Source organism: Barbatula barbatula (genome assembly GCF_947034865.1).
Source record: "Barbatula barbatula genome assembly, chromosome: 11".
NCBI classification, from domain to species: domain Eukaryota; kingdom Metazoa; phylum Chordata; class Actinopteri; order Cypriniformes; family Nemacheilidae; genus Barbatula; species Barbatula barbatula.
The window spans coordinates 20,914,621-20,936,779 of record NC_136774.1 but is presented as its reverse complement, the minus strand read 5'-3'; the positions used below and the strand labels follow the sequence as shown (position 1 = coordinate 20,936,779).

Here is a 22,159-nt window from a genome sequence, read left to right as displayed (position 1 = left end):
TAAGTTTTACGAAGAACAAACAAACAAGAAAAGCACCACAGCAATCTTCATGCTTCACGAAGTAAAAATAACCAGGAAAAAGTCATTTCAAACATATGCAAATGAGCAGTGACATACACTGTGAATAAAGTGTGACTAAAGTTGTCTGAAGTATTGGGTAGGTTTGTGCTTGTTTTGTAAATACTTTGGCACACTATAAACTGTTACCTGTGCTCGGTTTTAGGCAATGATAAGTCAGTCACACAAAAAGATTACGTTTAGCAAATGATTCATATATATATATATATATATATATATATATTAAACAAAATAAATACACTGTGTGCAAATTATTTTGAAACCTGGTAATTGTGGAGGCCACTTGAGTACATTGGTCGGGTAAGCAGTAGTGTGCAAATGATGCTCAGCTGGTACTAAAGTGACCAAATTGTGCCAAGAATCCATCTGTATGGTGCAGAAGAAATCAAATCTCAACAGACAACGTTGGATAGCATCCATGGTCCATCCATCGATCCATCAACAATTCAGTTCACTCTTCTTAGCTCGATGCCTGTTGGTTATATACAGCAGCAGAAATAAAATAAAGAGACATTTCAAGATGTATTGCGCCTAATCCAGTCAAGTGTCTGTTGATTTTCAACATCATCAAACCTCAGGAGTGGCAGAGTCATCCAACAGTAATGTGAAAGACTGACAGCATGACAAGACACATGAAAACGGTGATAAGAATCGAGGTTATCACATAAGAATAATTGTATAACCTTTCCTAAATACATGTACATATATTGCTGTTGTATTGCTTAAAAGTGAATATGAACTTGTATTTTTTTTAAGTATTTGAGGTCTGAAAAAATACAGAGTAGTTTATTGCTATTTTGACTTGTTTCTCCAGTTTCATTTTCTGCTCGTAAATGCAAATAAGTCCAGAGAGTTAGTATTTCATAGAATTAAACAAAACATTTTACCTAAACATATACCTATATATAAATAGTCTCTAAATGTTTTCCGCAGCTGTATGTGACTTTTTTCTAAGCTTTAATAGATAAACTAAAAAAATGCTTAAATAATCGATATCGGATAATGAACAAGCATACAAAATCAACTCATTTATTAGAGTTTCAGTCAATGTGATCTATAAAAAACATCTAGTCAGGATAAAACATTAAAACATTTCTATGACCAACATTTGTACATGCTTTTCAGCAACAATTAAAACTGATGCGACCTCTTACTGAAAAGCCAACAAACTGTTTATCAACAAATACTCAACAGATCATAAAGATATTTGTGATAAACCATAAATTATTAATATCAACAATTGTTGTAAATAACTAGATTTTGTTAAAAACATAACAATCAATGTTCAAGAAAAAACAACAACTTTATGAAACGTAACAAGAGTCTTGTAAAAGAATCTGGGAGAATGTGTAAATGTCCATGGTTAAAATGCCATTTTTTTCAAAAGCGTCAGATGACGTGTCTGAAAAGTAAAACAAAAACAAAGGTTATACAAAGATGTTGAGATGTGGTATATATGCATACTTCTCTAATCGAAATAATACGATGTATAGTGTAGGGATCAATGCATAAATGAGGATAAAAACCTTTTTTTATTCAAGTTATTTGTTTAATCAAGCAATAAAAGCAGAAAAAATGTTGTGCAGAACAAATATTCCACAGTGTTTATATTGCGTGAGCAAGGTGCTTCTATACAGATAGTGACAAGCAGGTGGTCCAGAAAGTACAAGACGGCAGCGTGATGGATAATACGTGGCTAATTATTGAGAAATACAAAGTGATTTATGACCCCATGACAGTTTTTATAAAAACATGAATGCTAAAGAAAAGGCATAGGAGGCAGTTTCATCGGCCACTGGAATGGATGGGAAGTTATTGTGAAACTCTTTTAATAGTCTGGGCTAATATAACTTCACATAAGCAGTGTTTTGAAGTACCATCCTAACATCAAAATAAAATATCATTTAAATAGTCCATTCTTTTCAGCTATTGTGTAAAGGTCCTGTAAAGGTTTATTATTGTATTTCTGTGTTGTCCTACACTTAATTCAAAGTCATTTCATCTGGATACACCATGGAAGTTTACGGTGGATGCTGTTATATATATCCATCAACCACTCGCACTAAACATAAAACAGAGAATCACAATGATGAAAATAGCGCCTTTCATAAACCCTTTTTAAAAACGTTAAATGCCGCCACATCCGAAAGCCAGAATGCGCTCTCGATCTCATTGCGATTTTAGATCGAGCAGTACTTCCTATTGATCAAAGAGCCGTAGTTCACGGAAGAGCTGTTCATAAAACACAGAATCGCAGCATTTGCGACTTCAGCATCGCCCTAGACAGACATAATTGACGTGAATGGCGATTGTCGCCTCAGCCATTTTATACTGAAGTCGTAGTTTGTTCATGGACCAAAAAATCTAAACTCTCACCTGTAATAAACACAGGAAACCGAAGTGACTTGTTTTGAAACTGGAGGCTGGTCAGACAACAGAGGTAATCCGGTTGGCCCTGTGATGTGACGTCACATTCATGATAGGGCAAGATTTCGACAATGCCAGCCTCTTGACAGGAATCCATGACGCGCTGTTTCTTACTTGCCTCTTGACTAGACCTGCAAAAGAGATTATTTGGCTGTATGTGTGTGTAGAACTGTACTGACGTCTTTTGATTAAAGGAGTGTTGCAACGGTGTGCCATGCATTCTGACTTCTTTACAATGGTAAACGTGCTGTTTTCTCATGCTTAACACGGCCAATTTGTCAAAAATCAAGTTGGACGTATCACATCATATTTCTATGCTTGATACACTCCCACAGTGTTCGTACAGGATTCGGAAAGTTTTTTTTTTAACATGAAAAATCACATGAAACATGAAAAATCACAGCACGCGGTAAATGAAACTGATGTCTGTTTTCTTGGCGATGTGTGCGCACGTGCTTTAATTCCGCTCCCCCCCCACACGTGTCGCATGTCTTTCGGAAATAACCGTACAGCTGTATCTGTCTTCAGATCAAACTGGAAAGACTAAAGACTGCGGATATTTGAAGGGTGCGATACTATTCTGTAAGTACTCAAGATTAAAATGAGATGTACAGAAACTGTGTAAGTTAGGCCACTTTAAATAGTATACTTGAAGACCATCTACAAGAGATCCTTTTCAACTAAAATCTGAAAAATTTGAATGCACTTTGGCTGTTCATTTATACAAAAACTGCATTTTGGGGACTGAAAACGCAAACTTTTCAAAACGGGTCTCAAAGTGCACATTTGTAAAACGACGGCATTATCGTTTCTGTGTAAACATTCAACCCAACAAAGTGTATTAAAAGCGCTTTTAGATTAAAACAGTGTAAGTGGATGTGCGCAAGCACGTAGGGTTTCTTTTTAGTGCAACAGCGCCATCCACTTGCCTGGCATGCATAATACAAGGTTTTAATTCATTTCCCGGATCCTTGTAAATGTAAATCGTTTTGATAACGCTGTCGTGTGAATTTTTCAACATCGCAAATGAAAAACTTTTCAGTTTCTTATCCTGTAAACGTACTATTAGTATAAATCTTTGAGGTACTAAGAATACTGTGAGTTAGATGTTGGTCTGAACATAGTTCTGATAAAATGTCGACTTTGATGATGAAGCCAGAAGGTCCCAAGTTTCTAAAACATCTTGCTTATGCTCACTTATTATCATGTTTGTGTTCCACAGAAAAAAATAGGTTTAAAACAGAATGAGGGTGTTTAAATACATTTTTCATCTTAAATCCACCGACTGAGCAGTAAAGCAGCAGACTTCTAAGATAGACGCACATGTTGTTTGAGCAGTGTCCTTACCTCGCACGTTCCCGAAGTTTGCGGCTGTCTTTGTAGTGCAGAAACCATTTCCATTTTCCTTTCTTGTCCAGTTCTTCCAGGATCCCCACAACTTTCTTCATGTTGTCTTCAAATAAATTTGACAACACACACACACGATTACATTTTTATTTATTTTAACATAATTCTTTAGTTTAATACTATTAGTGATTGACAGTACCTAGAGTAAGTGTGTCAAGAGCCAGTTCATCACACACTATAAAGCCGCCGTTAGCAAAAAGTTCATGGTGAGTGAAGTTCACTACGTCATCTGGTCGATCAATGCCAGCAAACAGGACGTTAGACAACTTTTTTAGTTCCAGCAAATAAGGCACCTGGTTGAACATAAAAACAAGTTATTTTGATTTGATTTTGATTTGATTCAATTTATTGTCATTACACACATACAAGTACAGTGCAACGAAATGTATATATTTTGGGGTCAACATCAAATGATTCCAGGGAATCCAGGGATTAGTCTAAATTATTTTCTGTGGTAATTGACAGCATGAAAATTCTGTTATCATTTATTCAATCTCGTGTTATTCTGTTTTTTTTTTAGCAACACAAAAAGAGATCTTGGAAAGACGTAGTAGGCTTTCCCTTTTATTACATAGAAAATATGTCTTCCTTGGAAAGAAAGTCATACAGGTCTGTAAGAAAATGAAAGTGAGTAAATTAAACTACTTTCTGAACTTCTGCTAAAAGGAAAAAACACAACAAAACCAACCACGTACCTCGCTTATGTGTTCTGCTATATCCTGATTCCTCAATAAAATGAGAAGAGGGATTTGACTGCTGTCGCTGAGGTCAAACTCGTCCGGCTCAACAGGTATGTGACCTTCCATCATCAACAGATTCTACCAAACGCAAAACAGCTTAATTCGTACCTTTGAACCACTTAAAAAAACTAGAAAAGCAAGCAATAAAACACTCTTACCCTGGATTCTTTGAAGAAGGTGTCTGCTGACGTAACGTGGATATAGAACCTATACTGAAGATTGCATTTTTGCTTCACAGTAAAACTGAGATTGTCAAACGCGTCTTTTCTGACACTCCCAGAGAACCCAGGCTGTTGGCTGTCCTGATCCCATTTCATTTTCATCGCCTCGGTTTGTCGAGGAACAGTCCTGTCAGTCCAGACGTCATTCATCCAGGATTCGTGTTTCGTGGTTTCACTGGAGGTTTCACAGAAATGTTTCCGTTTTCTCTTTATTCCTTTCCTATCTGACAAGTCCACTTTTATCCTCAAATCTGTAAGTGATGGTCTCTCTACATCCTTTGAACTCTCTACATTGACATTTGAATACTGAACAGTCATTGGAAACGTACCGTGTTCAGTATCTGTCCTATTGCGAAGTGAACGGAGAGAACTTTTACCTTCCTTGAGAATACAATTGAGCTGTTCAGAGAAGATGAGGTATTCTAGATCAACAGAAGATTGGATCAAGTCAACCTTATTTTGTGGATCTTGCCTGTTGTTCGACGAGTCTTTAGGCCTGGTGGTCATTCTGTTTGAGTCTACAGGTGGTTTCACGGCGGGGGAATTATTGAATGTAACATGGCTCCCTTTCTTGTCCAAAATGGTTACGATGGATGAGAGTGGGACGTCAAATTTGTTTCTTTCTTTACTATCACTATCATCCCAGGATGACACTCTTCTGAAATACCTGCGCCAATTAAATCTCTGTACGCTTTTTTTAGTGTCTGAAAGGGAATTAACTGTAACTGTCCGGGTTGGCTTTGTTGCCTGATATGAAGTTTTCCTGACGCTGTAGTCTACAGTACAACTCAATGAATGTTCCTCATTCCACCCAGAGTTTTGACACACTGTGAATTTGTCAGTTCTGGATCTCTTTTCTGGAATACGCTCCAGCTCCAGATTGTCTGTGCCAGGCTGGAGAACGCAAGTGACCTTTGTTTGACATCTGACACGATCGCTTCTCCTCTTGGCATCATCAGAAGCAGATTCTGATTTGTAATTGCTTTTGGTCCAACAAAAATTACCCATCTCAGTCATTTTCGCTTTATAGGAATCCTCTGGATTGTACACTGGATAACTGAAATCACTATAATCTTCATCAAACAGATCATCCTCATTAAAATAGTGACTATCTGATCCATCTGTTTTATGGTAAGACCATGGTACATGTTCATCGGATGGATGATAAGATGTGTGCGTTTCGTCAACATCGTAGTCTATGTATGAAAGTTCAGTGTCGTGTTGAGATGCACTTTCTGTGATGGCAGCCGGCTCCTCCTTTTGTTGGGAAATGGGACTGAGTTTATCCTTAAACTGGATGTCTGGCGTCTCTCCGGGTGACTTATATTTGCTTTTCTTCCACCCTGGCTCTTCAGAGGGGGTTTCTTCACATTTTTCTACAAAGTCGGTGAATGACATTTTAGTGTGAACGTCGGAACGAGGGCTTACAGATGAGTGCTCGGTGATGTCATTGGCAATGTTGTTTGAAGCCTCTTTCAAATCACTGAAACTCTTGCTTACTTCAGGACCATATGAAACTTCGTCCTGAGTGGGTGTAGAACACGTACTGTTGATCTTACCGTTTAACATTATCTTCAGAGCTGGAGGAGCAACCGTTTCTTCACAGGTGGTAGTAGTGATATTGCGGGATGATGCCCACATTTTGGGAGATTGGCATTTCTGGTGTGCATCTTGAGCTTCGTCTTCACAAGAATATGATCCTTGACTCACATTATAATTTTCTGCATCTCTTTCTTTATGTTCTGGACTTGTATCTAATTTGCTTGATTCAGTATTGTGTGTTGGTTCACTCTCACACAACTCATGTGCTTCTTGTACTTCAATGTTCTGCTCAAGGGTCACATTTTCACTTCCACTTTGCATTGCGTCAACAGTATCGTTGTTAGAGGCGGTTTTCTCTTCAACAGACATTAGCTGACCAGATGAAGTCACATCACCTGAATGTGAAACGTCATCAATTTCAGTATGTGCGTCATCCACAGGGTTTGCCTCCTCTTGCTGCTCAGTTTGTGTTTCGCTCTTTTCCATCCTGACAGAATTGACGGTCTCTGAAACAAATGATTTAACACTAGGGATATTTAGTTCATACATGTGTATCGCTGCATTGGCATCAGAATCATCATCACTGATTTCCATATTAACATTGTCTGTATTGTCCATTAGTTCCACAACTAACTCATCTGGGTGTTCGGCCTCTGATGTGGATGTTTTTCTTTCAGAGTCGCTGCAATCCTGTTCATTCCTTTCCTCTGATATACTCCGACCTTCTTGCAATTCATCCTCAACTGCGCATCTTTCTTCAGTCTCCTCCACTGGCTCTTCAGTGTCTGTCTCTTGAACAGAACTTGGTGATGTGTTGACCACATTTGAGTCGTCATCTCCAGCATTAATGGTCTCGTTTTGCTCTTCAACCAACTCCTCTTTCAGCTCAACAACATGAGTGTCACATTTATCTGTGTGATCGTGTGGATCTGCATGATGGATCTCATGCTCTGTAATACTGGACTCATCTCCGCTCAAACTTTGAAATGTCACTTTTTCTTCTTCCACAATCTTCAAACCTTCATCCTCACTGTCTTCATCTGTGTGACTGTCTTCTTTACTGCTTTTTGTTTCAGATGCACTTTCATTCTGTACCGAAGCAGGCGATACATCCGCATTTGTAAGCTCTAAGGTCTTATCAACATTTTCCTCACCCACAAACACAGGGCCATCCTGGGTTCCTTGTCCCTTATAAGATGCTTTACTCTCTGCATTCTTAGACATATCTTCTTTTTGCACTACAGCTACTGCATTCCCAGGTTTATCTTTCAAGCACAGATCAAAACTTTTTCTATTTAACACCAAACCATAACATTTGGAGAATGCTGACGGTTTAATTACTTGATGAAAGACACCGATGTCTTTGGGAGCAAGAGAATCCGTTCTAATGGGTGCGACATTTTTGTAGATATGGGAAACTTTCTGTACTTGAATTTGCGGCTGCTTGCTTATTCTAATACTTGATGCTTGCTCACACAATCGACCGTACGCGCTGTTTCCTTCTAAGAGCTGAGTGTATGAGCAATCAGCAATGATGTCGTTTTCATCATCAATGTCATCGTCTTTATCAGTCTCCACATTTTCAACCAGTATTTCCACAGCTGATCTATGATCCTGTAAATCAAAACACAAATAAATCTGTTAAACACAAACTGTCTAATGTCAGCATAATAACTGACACAAGCTTGATTTCCTATAGCTCAGTGGTCAGAGCATGGTTAGCAATGCCAAGTTCATGGGTTCGATCCCAGAGATTGCACATACCCAGAAACTTATCTATAGTAATGAAAAGTTGCTTTGGATAAAAGCGTTTGCCATATGCGTAAATGTTATGGATGACACTCAAATTGTACTGGAAAATAACGAAAGTCTAAAATATTGTACTGTATATACAACTGTAACTTGCAATGTCTGGAAAAAAACTACCCTGTTTTAATGAATGCACAAGTATGAGATTACCATGAATGATGTAACTTTAGGACTGGAGGGGCCCGAGGGCGAATGCTTTGGTGATATTTCTTGAGATCCTTCTCCTGGATGTAACACTGTATCATCTCCTTTGCTTTGTTGCAAACCCAAATGGATATTCACAGGCTCACAGTTTTTCACAGAAAGATCCAGAATCCCTGAATGCAAATGGACCTTGGGCAAGTCCTCTTTCAGTTTTAACTTGACATTAAGCGATGACACAGGAGTCTGCATTAGATCTACATCCCGTTTCTCTCCGACATCCACGTTGTCTTTCTCCTTCAAAAGCGCGGCACTATTTTCAAGGTGAAATAACCTGGATGTGGATTTACTATAGAAAAGACCAATCCACATGTGGAAAATGAGATGGACCTCCTCAGGGGTGTCTTCGATGCCATGGTTCCATTTGCTTTAAAATTAGATAAAGGGAAATGTGGTTAACGGATTTGGTCTGAGAAGCGTTTCTGCAAGCCTATTTAAGCGTTTTGACTCGGACCATAATAACTGTTACAGAAGTGCAAACCTCTGCTTCAGCATAATTTACGTATGTGATCAAATGACCAAATTCCCACAAATGATTGGTAGAATGACAGCAGATAAAAGCGTATCCATATTGGTATTTATATTAGTGAAATTGAAAATTCAATGAACGATGTTGGTTTATGTTGGTAAACAAGACCAAAGATCCCTGACAGCAAAACAATGGATAGAAGCAGCACATACTAAATCTTATTCGTGAAAGTCCGAAAAAAGTGAATGTATATTCTTAATGATGCATAAACCGTATCTTGTAAGAAAAGCTGTATATTGTGTAATTAGTGCATTTTTGACAGTAAAATAGGAAAAATAATTAAAACAGGATACACTACTTACCCATGAAGAGCTCGCATAACAGTTTTGTCTAAACTGTCGTTGGTGAACTTGCTGTCGTGTTTAAACTCGTACGTTTCTCTCCAAACCCTCATCACTTGAATCGATCCTTTTTTTTCAAATACATGTCTATACTGGAAAATATCCGACCTTCGCATTTTCGCATTAGACGCCAAAGCCCCATCTGGAGGAATCATACTTTTCTGTTCCGTTTTGACACCTTCTTTCTGACAAAATGGGATGGCAGCATCCACGGGCAGCTTCAGATGCAGTCCAGTCTCCAAGGACAGAGAAGATTCTGCAGTTGGAGAGTACACCTGTGGGCACGTACCTGACAAACCTGACAGCAGAGAGGTGGGCTGTGAGTAAGAATGCTCCTTTGATATTTCCAAAAGCAATTCACCAGCCACTATGAGACCCTCTGGAAAAGGAGACCTGGGAGGTGATTTAAACCATGTGGACGGACACTGCAGAAGAGCGTGAAGGACGGACTCTGGAGAGCCACCGGCCTTGACTCCAGCAGGTGTCTCTCGCCCAGGTTTGGCAGCTAAATCTAATAACGTTTTATTGTTACTTGAACCGAGCGCCAAATCAGCAAGTAAACTCAGAGCATCTGAGGGCAGAGTCGCACCCGCGGTCAGTTTTTCTGTACTGAGCTTGTCATGGGAGCTAATTCTGCCCTCCCCTTCCCCAATAAGCGAAGACGTGAGTTGCTTGTTGGCTTGTTTTAATATTTTGAAAGGGACGGATGTGTGAAAATTGGGGGACCCTGTAGGGAAAAGACAAGACAAAGCATAAAACATCAAGAGAGCAAAAACAGCAAAGCAAGTGATTGGTCAAATGTATGAAGATACACAAAAGAGGAAGAACAGCGTGAAAGATGCCTTAAGAGGAGCGGCAACTATTTTATTACGGTATCGACTGAAAAGATTTCCCACACAAACGAATGAAGCTGTTTAATTTGTTTGGTCAGTAAATCACACTTGAAATACGAGTGTAGGAAGGCAGAGAGAAAAAGAGTTTAAAAGGCAAACCTTTAGCTGAGTGCTGAATTGTTTACAATATTAAGATATGTGTAGCATTAACATGATATCAATAACCGTGAGGATTGGGTATCGCGTTTATTACCAATGCCGATAAATCATCACAAATAGAAAAGGGAATGAAAAGAGTCATTTATCTTTCACAAATGTATTCATGGGACCCACTGGGAATGTCCTTACCCAAACATGTTTTTGGGCGATTATGAAAACATTCATTTTAATGATTAGATCAATTAAAGAATTAAATAAAAGAATACTAAAATGAATATAAAAACAGTTCTTACCTTTTTCGTTTGAGGCCTTGGGAATAAGACCTTTCCACGCCACAGGTTGGGTTGTCATTGCCTCTTGGTTTCCATGTAATAAGAAATGCTGTTCCTCAACACTTACAGATTGTAATCCTTTGTCTTTCAATTGTTTATTACTGATATCATCCATGTTTTCAGACATTTCTTTTTTGGATTCCGGCTCTGGTTGAGATATTCCATCCCCACCGGAGGACTTAGATTTAGACTGTTTTCCCCTTCTGAGCACCGTCTTCAGTTTACTTATAGATATTGCACTGTAGACAGGATGTTTTTCTTTCTTTTTGGTTTTCTCCGGAGAGGCGACTTTAGGAAAAGTGGACGTAGACTGGTCAGGAACTCTAAGAGGACTTGTGTTTTCATCTGCTTGAGCAGTAATGGTATGATCTTTGTTGGGGTCCTTGAGGCTTTCAGCCTCATTCGATGCAGACGTTGTGGGCTGTTGACTTTTATCCATTTCTGATGGGCTGACTTTGTCATGTTTGCCCACAGTTGTTATTGTTTGTTCTATCGGAACCCTTAACTTGTCTTTTGAAGGACTCTCAGACGTGACTTGACCTTCATTAACCACTGGAACTTTAGAGGGAGATTCTTCACTACTTTCGACAATTTTTGTGAATTTGCTCTCCACAGGAGAAATCACTTCTGCACTTGTGTCAATGCTTGTCTCAACACACATGTTGGATGAATCTACATCTCCACTAGCGACATCTGAACCATGCGGGACAAAGACTCTACCACATGTTGTAATTATGTTCTTGAGACCGTATCGATCTTTCAAGCAAATTCCTTCCATCTTCCTCTTGGGTCCCCTAGACAAATTCTCCTCACATATCGAGTCATTACTGCAGGGCTTAGTTGCATCCGACCTTAAACAACGTTTCAGATTGCCATCGGTATTCCACAATCGTTTGCGCCTTGGCAAAGACCGCCAGTCTAGTTTCTTGGGACTCCCTGGGTCAATTTTCTCATCATAGTCATGTATAGATTCAGCTGGCATGCTTATGGAGACCGCTGTGCTTACCAAAGGGGCTGGTTCTTTTCTGGTTGCACTCAAGTTTCGACTCACACCCCTTCGCCTGTGACCCCTGCCCCTGTTGCTTGAATGGGGTCTCTGATTAATGTCATTAGCAGTCGGATTGTCCGACTCTGGTTTTTCGTTTCTGTCCATCATGGATTCATTGGAGTTCGCTGGTAAAATGAGCGCAAAACTTGAGGTAGGTAAAGTAAGCTCTCTTTGAACTTCTTTTTTTACTCGCAAAGCCTTCCAATGCATTTTGCGATTCCTACCACTACGCTTTGGACGAGACCTCCAATCTACTTTGTTATCAGCTTTTTTTTTCTCAGGATATATAATATCCTCTAACCCACCGCTTACTGCAGTACCACCCTCTTCCTTGGTTAAACCTACAGCCGTTGCTTTACATCCTTGAGATTTTTTAGCATCGGCCCCAACACTTACACAGTTCTCTGTAGGCACATCCCCTAACTTAGGCGACACGGTAGACTTTGGATACTCAGGCTCACTGTTTGCTAACGTAACTACTGCGGTTTCCGGTGTTCCAAGCCCCTCTTGCAAAGCAGGCCGCGACTGCTCTGCAGACAAATTCTTATCTTTTTCATTCTTTTCAAATGCCATGGCAGAGGTACTCTGACCATCACCGATGGCCTCTGGTTGCTTCGTTACCTCCATGGCACCCACCTGCTCAGGAGATGAAATATAGTAGTAGACATCATCCTCTTGTTCATGTTGTCGTCCAGCAGACAGTAACTCCAATGCCCTGACTACTGGAACTGTAAAGCCACACGGCTCCTCAAAATAAGATTTCAGTCTCGTTCCAGTCTCCTGCGACCATTTAGGAGAAATCAAAGTAAAACCACTAGGCACATCATATTGGTCTGGAAACATACTCGCTTCCCTAGTGGGAGCGTCTAACAGTCCTGGCTGTATAAGAGTGGCATAGTTTTGCAGATGCTTCTCTAAATTAGTATGCGGGGCCCCCTGTTGGTTTGGAGGACATTTTCCCATCTCTGTTTCTGCATAGTTGATCGCCGGGATGGCTTTTATTATATCTGCTGGCACAGTGTTCTTTGTCAGTGCACACTTGGTATCTAAATGTAACGAGATGTTGATTAGACACATGGAGAATGCATATCAAAAGACACTTTTAATGATTCATTTATTTTCTTTGTTACCTCTTGGTACAGTTCTGGAGTCTGGGAAGATAAACATGCCTTGAAGCACAGCTGCCTTTCCGGATCTCGCATCTAGAGCAACAAAATATCCTAAGTTTTTGATTCAGTAAGAAAAACAGCATCAGGACTGTGCAATGTCTTACCTTCATAAGAGAAGAGGTGTGAAGAGTGTAACAGTAAGAGGAATCCAGAATCCTCGAGCGGTATAACAAGAGCCTGGTTAAATAAAAACAGACAAAACATATTAAGATTTTGTAGGTTTATTAACTGGGTTGATGAGAAATATTGGCCACTCTCATAGTTACCATGTCTTTTTCCTTCAGCTCCTGGGTTATTTGAGCAAGGTCATTTTTAGCCTTCGAAGACACAACGTCATACAAATTGAAACATCTGCCATCTATACAAACTATGGAAATATGGAGAAAAGAAAATTACAGGATGTAGAGTACCCATTTACATTCACATTTTTGCACTAATATTGGAAACATAGGGTCAGATTTATTAAACAGGACAAAATAGCGCTAGAGCGCAATTTCACAAAAGGGCCGATGGACGTGGAATTATCCACAGGTGATTTACTAACAAGCTGCACATTAAAAAACACAGGCTCATTATTTCATTCCCATGATGACCAACGCAATCTACCAAGAGCAGCGCATATTAGCGCATGGTTTAAGACATGCTTTTTAGTGGGCGTTGAATAAAGCCGCAAATACCAGTACAATGACGAGCACAAACCTTAGAAAATCACGTTGCGTGATTCATTTAAATACTCTCCTCGCATAAAGTTTGCGTCGAAAGAGGAGACTCCTACACATGCATATGCAATAAGGTGTGCAAAAACAGCTGTGCCCACGCGTTTTCATTGCAAATTTTCACTGCCTTGTTTTAGTATAGACAATAGTTTTTTATGCCAAAAGAGGTGTATATAAATATGTTAGTAAATCTGGCCCATAGTGTTTATTGAAAATGATATTTCACACACCTTCACCAACAAGGCAAGTTTCAAAAATTTCCTGGGGTAAAGTCCTTTTCAGTTCAGACACACCAATTGCACGGTCAATTTTAACCATCTTGGGGCTGAAAAATACAGTGGTACATGCAAATAAAACTTAATACTGAAATGTGCATCAAGCAATGGTTTGTAATAACTAAAACATTTTTTAATAAAAAAAAAAGAAGTACAGTCAAGAATAAAGGACGACCAGAGAACAGAGAGACTGGGACACAAATATTAGGTGGGATTATTCTTCAATATCCTGCAACCAAAACGTAAAATGGAAAGTATAGTATCTATAAGTATAAGTTTAGCCTAAAGTATTTAAAAAATGTCGATTCTGTGTGTGACATACAGTTTTGCTGGGAACCAGGCTCCACTGACAGACTGAAGACCAACGTCATAAACAGTTGATTCAATCTTCAACTGTCCGATCCATGGTTTGTAATGAAACACTACAATGAAAGAAGCAATAAAAACGGTTAACAAAAGCAACAAACACAATTTGACTGAAAAAAAACATCTCATAGTTGCTTACTAAGTTAGTGGCTTCATCAAAAAGACAGAAACAATACAATTAAAAACTCTTACCTTTTTTAACTTGGCTTGAAAAGAAAGAACAACAAATATTAAATTAATTCCTTAATTAAATAATTACTATAATAATTATGAAAAAGTAAATGACTACCTCTGTTCCTCCAACCCCGAGTTGGCAGCAGTCTCCCCGTATGAGAATGGCACAATGGCTAACGGACAAGCTTGTCTTGGAAACGATTCAATTTTACCTCTTCCAACAAGTTCATACAAGTAGTACTGCAATGGAAAGCAACAGAATAAGATCCGCAGTTTAATCCGTGTAAGAAAGAAAGGAAGGAAGCCCTTGCGTTTGTGAGATATCTCACCTGTGTGCGCTCATAAGCCAAGAAAGAACTAGTAGTTGAAGTCACTGCACCTAGATGCTCCGATACATGGCAGTCGAACCCGGGAGACGGGGGAGTGAAATTCTGGGTGTAGTTATCAGTAACCTCTTTAATTCTCCCCTGATTTTGCAAAGTAAAATTTACAATTCAATATGTGCATATGGCAAGACATTAAAAACTGAAAACTGACAAAGAGACGAACACTAACAGAAGAAAATTGTTTAAATGCATTTATGTCTGTACCTTTGTTAGCTTCACAAGGACTATATAGCCAGACTTTCCATTATACCAACGCTTCAGATCCAGGCAGTCAGAGTATTTTGAAATGTAGACACCTAATTGAGTTAATATCAGAAAGACCACACAAAAGTCATTGCAACAAGGAACAGAAACAATTTCATTAACTGCAGAAACACAACTCGAAATATTGATACACAAATATGTTACAAGAACATGCAAATGTCCAAGAACTGTATTCAACACACGTTTCCTTCACAAGTCTCACCTTATAATATCAGGTCCAAAGTGTTACGTAACAAATCGCATACTTGGTTAAATCAGCTGCAAAAAATAACCTTGTACTATTTTATAAAACACTGCGTTTATCTTCTGAAATACGCTCGGTTGAAGCTTTTGGTGATATGTGTTTTTCATTTTCAACACAGGTATAACAACAGACTGTTGGTAGACAGCTGGATAGACTAGTTCTTCTGCATTTTTTTAAGAAACACCTCAGGTCAAAACAGAGTTTTCATGAAGACCTGTTCAATGGAAAAGCGCGAAGATTTGGCACTTCTATTAAAAGATGTTTAAAGTCAATATTTTATATACATTTAAATGATCATAGTTCTTGTGCGGTACCAAGAACCAGCCGGGTTAAGTGTCTGTGAACTGAGACTCTTTTATTTAAGGAACTGGGAAGTCAATAGCAAAGATATCAGTGGATTTCTGGTGATTTGAAAACAAAAAACAAGCCAAGCAACTGACAGATGAACAGGAGTAGACCGCTTTCTTCAAGTTCTACAGAACTTCAGCCACATGTTATGACTTAATCTGGCCAAGAATTCCCAATTTAAGACCAAAATACTTATTTGTTTTCTAGTACAATTAGCATATACAACTAATGTACAGATCTGTATTGTCTCGCGCATGATGGGTTGCCTTCATTTCAAGGTCTTTTGGGCAGTAAATTTCCATTCCCTGTGTTTATTACAAGAACAAATGCTTTCAACTGTTCCTGGTTGGAGCAAATTAGACCGAGCCAAACATGCGGAGCATTTTATTTTTCAAAAAACTCAATCAAACAAATTCTGGATATGTATCAACTAACCCGAAATGCATACAAAGATTGTACTCAACCCAGTACCTACTGTAGGAAAAGTTTATTCATTTCCAGACTAAGTTAGATAAACACGATGTGCCCAGGCGTGGTGTACAACCAGCCAATTAGATTGGAACTAGTGCTTTCAACAAGTGCCAAATCCTGCCGATCTTTGAGTGCAATGTGTACAGTACATTATACAGTTCCAGAACTGTATGGTAATCCACAATACACAAAATTTCTTTCAAAAACGTGAACAGGTTTTTCCATTTCAGGAGAACTTTACCTTTAACAGCTGCATCACGCTTAAAAATATTCTTCAAGCTTATTCATGTGAACCTCTAAGAATGATGTGTCAAGACCTGCAGTAAACAGCTAAGTTTTAACCGCAACATAAAACCTGATAAGGACTCAGTGATGATCATACAATACAGCTGCTTTTAGTTACACTGAACTTCTGTTTCACAACAGCGTATGCGACCCAGGACCACAAAACCAGTCTTAAGTAGCATAGGAATTGTTTTTGTAGTAGCCCAAAATACGAAAAAAAAACATTTATGCCAAAAATCATAAGAATATTAAGTATAGATCTTGTTCCATGAAGATATTTTCTAAATTTCTTACCGTAAATATTTAAAAACTTTATTTAGTGGGTAATATGCTATGCTAAGGACTTAATTTCGACAACTTTAAAGGCGAATTTCTCAATGTACAGATTTTTTTGCACCCTTGAATTCCGGATTTTCAAATAGTTGTCTCTCGGGCCAAATATCGGCCTTCCTAACAAACCATACACCAATGGACACTTTTTGTACTAGAAGCGCTGTAGCCTGACTGACACACCCTCAGAATGTAGGGGCACACCCTAAATCAGCCTGCTATGTGATCATTGACATTAAGATTATGTAAGATAACTTCACATAAACTTAACAATAACATTCGCCTGTCGTTCATTCTTGCTGTGAACGGATGGGAAATGATTCAGCGCTATCTCAAGTATATCAGCAGAAATATGGCGTATTCTGAACTACTCAGTGAACTTCCAGATTCTGAAAATCTGTCACGGCAAATGCGCTCACGTTGTGTAAACTTGTCAATGATGAGCTGGGCTGTGATCGACGCAACGACAGCGAGAAATATCTGTCACCAAGCCGTGGAGCGCCAGACTCTCCCCTTCTCACACACATAGGCCCACGCTGGTTGGCTCGCGATCTACTCGTCTTTTCACATGTGATATAACAACTAGATGAAAATACAAATTGGCAGGTTGCACATGCGCGAGTAAAAAGGCTCACGCCGTCTCAAAAACTGGTCGCAAAAGCGTCCATTTAGTCACAGTCTGGAGCCCTGGGTCACATACACCAGTCCACAACCATTTTTGGTGAATATCTGAAGAACCTTTCTGTTTCACAAAGGTAGTTTCTAGTGGGGGTTCTTTAAACTATAAAAAAGTAAAACCAAAATGGTTCTTTAAAGAATGTTTGACTGAAAGGTTCTTTGCGGAACCCAAAAGAGTTCCGTGGCATTGCTGTGAAATACGTTATGTTGTTCCTTTTTTTTGAAGAGTGTATATTTGGTGGCTGTATATTTTCTGTTTTATTTCTGCTTTCAATGCTGTGTTCTGCACCCACATTCGGTTGTGCCTTTGCTATTTGACATTCTCATGTAACTTAAGTTAAACAAAAATAAACGTAAAATTCATTTTCAGAAGCTCTAGTTGTGGGGCTTTATAATGGCTACCTTCACTTTCTCTTTCTATATCCAAGTTATATCAGTACAATATACAGCTGAACTTTCACTTTTCCTTCATAGGGGAAGAAATCCAACTCGGAAGCAGCAGTGCAAGTGAAACCAAAAGCTGCGCATTACCTGCATAGTAAGACATACATTGAATCAACCCAATGGAAATCTGTGCCAATGACTGTGACGGTAACACATTTCATATCAAGTCAAACCTTTTGAAGTTTCGATATCTTATTGCAATCAATTATTAAACAGGAAATCTGAGGCATGTTTCTAAAAACACAAGGTTGGAGATATAATAACCCCACATACGATGGTAAAGGTTATTTACCTTTCGAGGAGTCTCCAAGTGTAGTGCACTTTGCTTGTCCAACCACTAGGCCTGTTTCCCCAACTTTCTTGGCCTGTGAAAATAAAACAAAACATTGTGACTGTGTCCGAATACCTCGCAGTCTTTTAAAGAAGCTGTCTGTGTCTCATTCATAAAAGTGTTGCATTTTGTACCTTGTCTACATCATCAAAAAGCAGAAAGCCATACGACTCCTCAAGTTCCTGTTCAGAATATCCCATTTCTTGCTTGTCAGCACGAAAGGCAGCATACTATGGGAAATAAACATTCATGATATTACACATAATAAATTTACAAGACGTCCAGCACTGAGTTCAGTATGGACATTATTTAGATATTAACTCACCCGTTTTTGCAAAGCAGCATTGTTGATCCAAAGGGCAGATTTGTAGGTAAAACACTCGTTGGACTCTTTATACAAATAGTTGTTTTGAAGTGGAGCAAGAATGTTCTCATTAAATGTTACTGAATCTGGAAGCACAGGCTCTAGAAGAGCTGATAAGACAAGACACACAAAAAATGTGTGTTATGCTACAAATTTGTGACACTTTTACAAAAACACTTTTTCGTGGCAAATGTAAAGCAACTAAAGGTAAATGTATTACACACATACATAATACAACGGAAAGATGTGATCATACATTTGAGCAATAAAATCTTGACTGCTCTCTCTGTCATGAATAAGTCATGGGAAATGTCCTATTGGGCAAGTCAACTGTTCTGAAATAGTGGGATTATAACACCTAGTCCTATTATACAAACCTCAGGCTCATAATATAAACATAATGCTCACGTAAAAAGCTATATTCACCTAAAAAATTTAATTCAGTCATCATTTATATACCCTTATGGCTTTACTTCTGTGGGACACAAAAGAAAATATTCTGAGATGTTTCACTGGTTTTGTTGGAAGTCAATGGAAGTCAATGTGGGACAATGTTGTGTGGTTCTTCAAAATATCTTGCTTTGTGTTCTGGAAGAATATAGAAAGTCTTACGGGTTTGAAATGACAAAATGCTTTTACATGTAAAATATCTTTATACATGAGCATTATAGTTTTTGTGGGGCATCTAAATCCTACTGTGGTCGTGAAGTGCAAAACAAAACAGCAAATAGCAAAACTATAACAAATCTTAAAAGCAAAAAAAAAAAAAAAATCCCAATTACAATTTTTAAAACGCAATGGGTCTTGGTAGGTCTTTTGTTGAGATGGGACAGCTACTGCTGATTGGACGAAACTCCTGTCATTCAAGATATCCAGGACGCTCACTTTGAGGAAAGACATTCATATGTGATACAGAGCATATTCATTGGTTCACGTCACATCTTGTTAAAAGTTAAAATGAGCTCATATTGCATTAGGAGTAGATGTGTGTCCGGGGCGCTACTGTTTCACATTGGATGCATGAGCACTGAGCACCTGTGTAACTTTTTGTTTTCCCCTCACATGATACATACAATATTAGCATATAGCATGATTTGTACTCTTATCTGTGAGAGTTATCGCTTTCTAGCAAGGGGATTCATGCTTATATTGTATGTATCATGTGAGGGGAAAACAATGGTTCAAAGGCATGCCAGTCGCGGTCGCATTGCTCAGCTCTCAGGACTGAATGTCCTTCCTACAGTATGGCGCGTTCCGAACGGGTTATATTGCCTTCAAAAAGGACCTTCGGGAAGAGGACACCCAACAAATAATTATCTCCATATAAAGAGAAAATGACATTGTTTTTATTGCTCTTTTTGCCAAGTGAATTTTAAAAAGACACATTAGGAGATACAGTTGTGTTGTTCCATCCAGAGCTTACACATCAAGAGCTTAACTCTTCAAAGGGAGTCGGGCATAAGGATGATTACTTTGGAACGGAAAGCGGCGTGTCCTCCATATCTTGATTGACAGGAGTTACGTCCAATAAGCAGTAGCCATCCCATTCCAACAAAAGACCCACCTTTTCCGGTTTGACTGATTTGTCGATGTGTTTTCAGATTTTTCTTTTTGCTTTCTGAATTGTCTTTGTGTTTTATAGTTGACTATTTTTGTTTTTAGAATTGATATTGCGTTTTCAGATTTGCACTTGTGATTTTGGATGTTTTATTTTGCTTAGTAATGCGTTTTGTGATTTGTTGTTTTGATTTGCACTTCGTGGCCACCCACCGTAAAATCCTTCTAATCCCTATCTGAAAACACAGATGTTCTGAAACAACAATCACGCTTTTGTAGGTCGTTTTTCTCAGAATGTCAAGAACATTCCGAACCTAGGAGATCTATGGTCAGTTAAAACAAGACCTGTTTTTTGGCTTCTGTCCAAAAACCGGCTTTACAACCTTTCATCTAAAACCAAGTCGCCAAAGGTGGGGTTCTTGCGAAATCTTTCTGCTAAAAAGTATTATTGCGTAACACTTTTACTATGTCCTTACAGCTATAGTAGTTATAAAATAGCTTGCCATGCAGTCACCAGTCTTCAACACAAGATCTATGTTGTGGGTTGATGTTTAAAACTACACGTGTCCTTTGGTGTGACATAGCAAAACTTTAGAAAACAAACTGATAACAACAAAATTGTACTGTATTATACTTTTTATTTAACATCTATAATAGCATAAGATTGTTTCTACATTTTTACTGTCACACCACACTTGTACTGTACATTTGGCAACTAGTCTACATACATATGAGATGGACCAAGATTTTTATATGAACAACACCATCATTGACTATTCTCAAAATCTACAAACATGCATTGCACCCATTGAAGTTGATGACTTATGTCTAAATAAGTCATAATTCAAAGCAAAACGAGACTTTTCCAAACAGACACCGCGAACATCAACAAACCGATGATGGACCCCAACCAGTCAAATCCGAAGATGTTTTGCATGTTTCGTATGAACCGAATCATCGTGAATCATTATATAGAGTTAAGAGCAACCAAACAACCCAGTCTCAGACTCCAGGCTCTATTAAAGGCTACCAAAATGGCACATTATTGCAATAATGGTGCACAGTAAAATCGCCAGTGTTAAAAATGGTCAAATTAACACTCACAGTGTATATATAATCCGTGGATTATATACACTGTGAGAGTTACTTTGACCTTCTTTAACACTGGCAAATTAACACTCACAGTGTATATATAATCCGTGGATTATATACACCGTGAGAGTTAATTTGACCTTTTTTAACACTGGCAATTTAGCTGTGCGTAAACCTATTTCACGAACGCATGACGTGAATCTAAACATGACCATTTCGCTGTTTGTCAACACATAAAGGATGACAGAAAAAACGAGAGAGGACTCAAACCACACACACTCCACAATATAAACAACATTAAAGAGGCAAACCCAACTAATACAACTCTGACAGCATCATTCACACAAACACAATCGTCATTTCGACGAACTCGTGTCACCTTCTTTGGATTGTGTAGTCGCATTATCCATGAAGACGAGGCATGCGTCCGCGATGTTGATATATTAGATGTTTCTCGTCCTCGGCTCACGACATCCCATAAACACAGATAACAAGATTGGTAAAAGCAGTCAAGAAACGCGCATTTAAAGCAGTACGTGTATGTTTTTAACTCGACGACTGGTCCCTCATGGACTGCGTTTTCGGGACTCAGTGGTGTACTGTGTGTGTGACTGTGTTGCAACCAGGAAGAGAATCCACAGAAAGGCTGCCAAAGGTTGGGCTGTGGAAACGAGGGACTGAGAGCGAATCGCTTCGAGAAACCGTTTTGTAACGGATACGAATTCTCACGGGAATCCGGTATTATTAGACAGCGCTGTCTGTTTAACGGAAACGTCTTCGGGGAGCAGCGCGAGAGAGAAACCGAAAAAGAAACAGAAAGTCAAAAGTTAGGCGTCCATTTTGCGTCGAGCTGCAGTTGCGCTTTGCGCCGCTGGTGTTTTGTAATGAAACTGAATTTAATTATTTAAAAAAAATTAACAATTTAAAAGTAAATCGTGTAACGGTGTGAACGTTATTGTCGGATGGAGAAGTCGATCGTATCAAGGTTAAAAACGCTA

General features: G+C 38.8%; 1 protein-coding gene across 2 annotated transcripts; it reads right to left on the bottom strand.

Annotated features, from left to right (window-relative positions):
- Window positions 1-1,093: 1,093 nt before the first annotated feature.
- tasor2 (transcription activation suppressor family member 2) lies at window positions 1,094-22,013 on the bottom strand. 2 transcript variants are annotated; one of them, XM_079467301.1, is made up of 22 exons: window positions 21,541-22,013; window positions 18,474-18,622; window positions 18,283-18,378; window positions 18,110-18,182; window positions 14,958-15,049; window positions 14,697-14,834; window positions 14,483-14,607; window positions 14,386-14,399; window positions 14,150-14,249; window positions 13,783-13,877; window positions 13,103-13,203; window positions 12,941-13,013; window positions 12,798-12,887; window positions 10,581-12,713; window positions 9,257-10,022; window positions 8,375-8,792; window positions 4,811-8,029; window positions 4,608-4,730; window positions 4,052-4,205; window positions 3,853-3,958; window positions 2,455-2,636; window positions 1,094-1,480 (listed from the first exon to the last, which is right to left on the bottom strand). In XM_079467301.1, exons 1-22 carry the CDS (start codon window positions 21,569-21,571, stop codon window positions 1,383-1,385), a joined length of 8,376 nt encoding a protein of 2,791 aa, XP_079323427.1. In that variant the 5' UTR covers window positions 21,572-22,013; the 3' UTR covers window positions 1,094-1,382. The 2 variants fall into 2 exon arrangements, with proteins under 2 accessions (XP_079323427.1, XP_079323428.1); XM_079467302.1 differs by having other exon boundaries at window positions 12,798-12,869.
- Window positions 22,014-22,159: the final 146 nt, after the last annotated feature.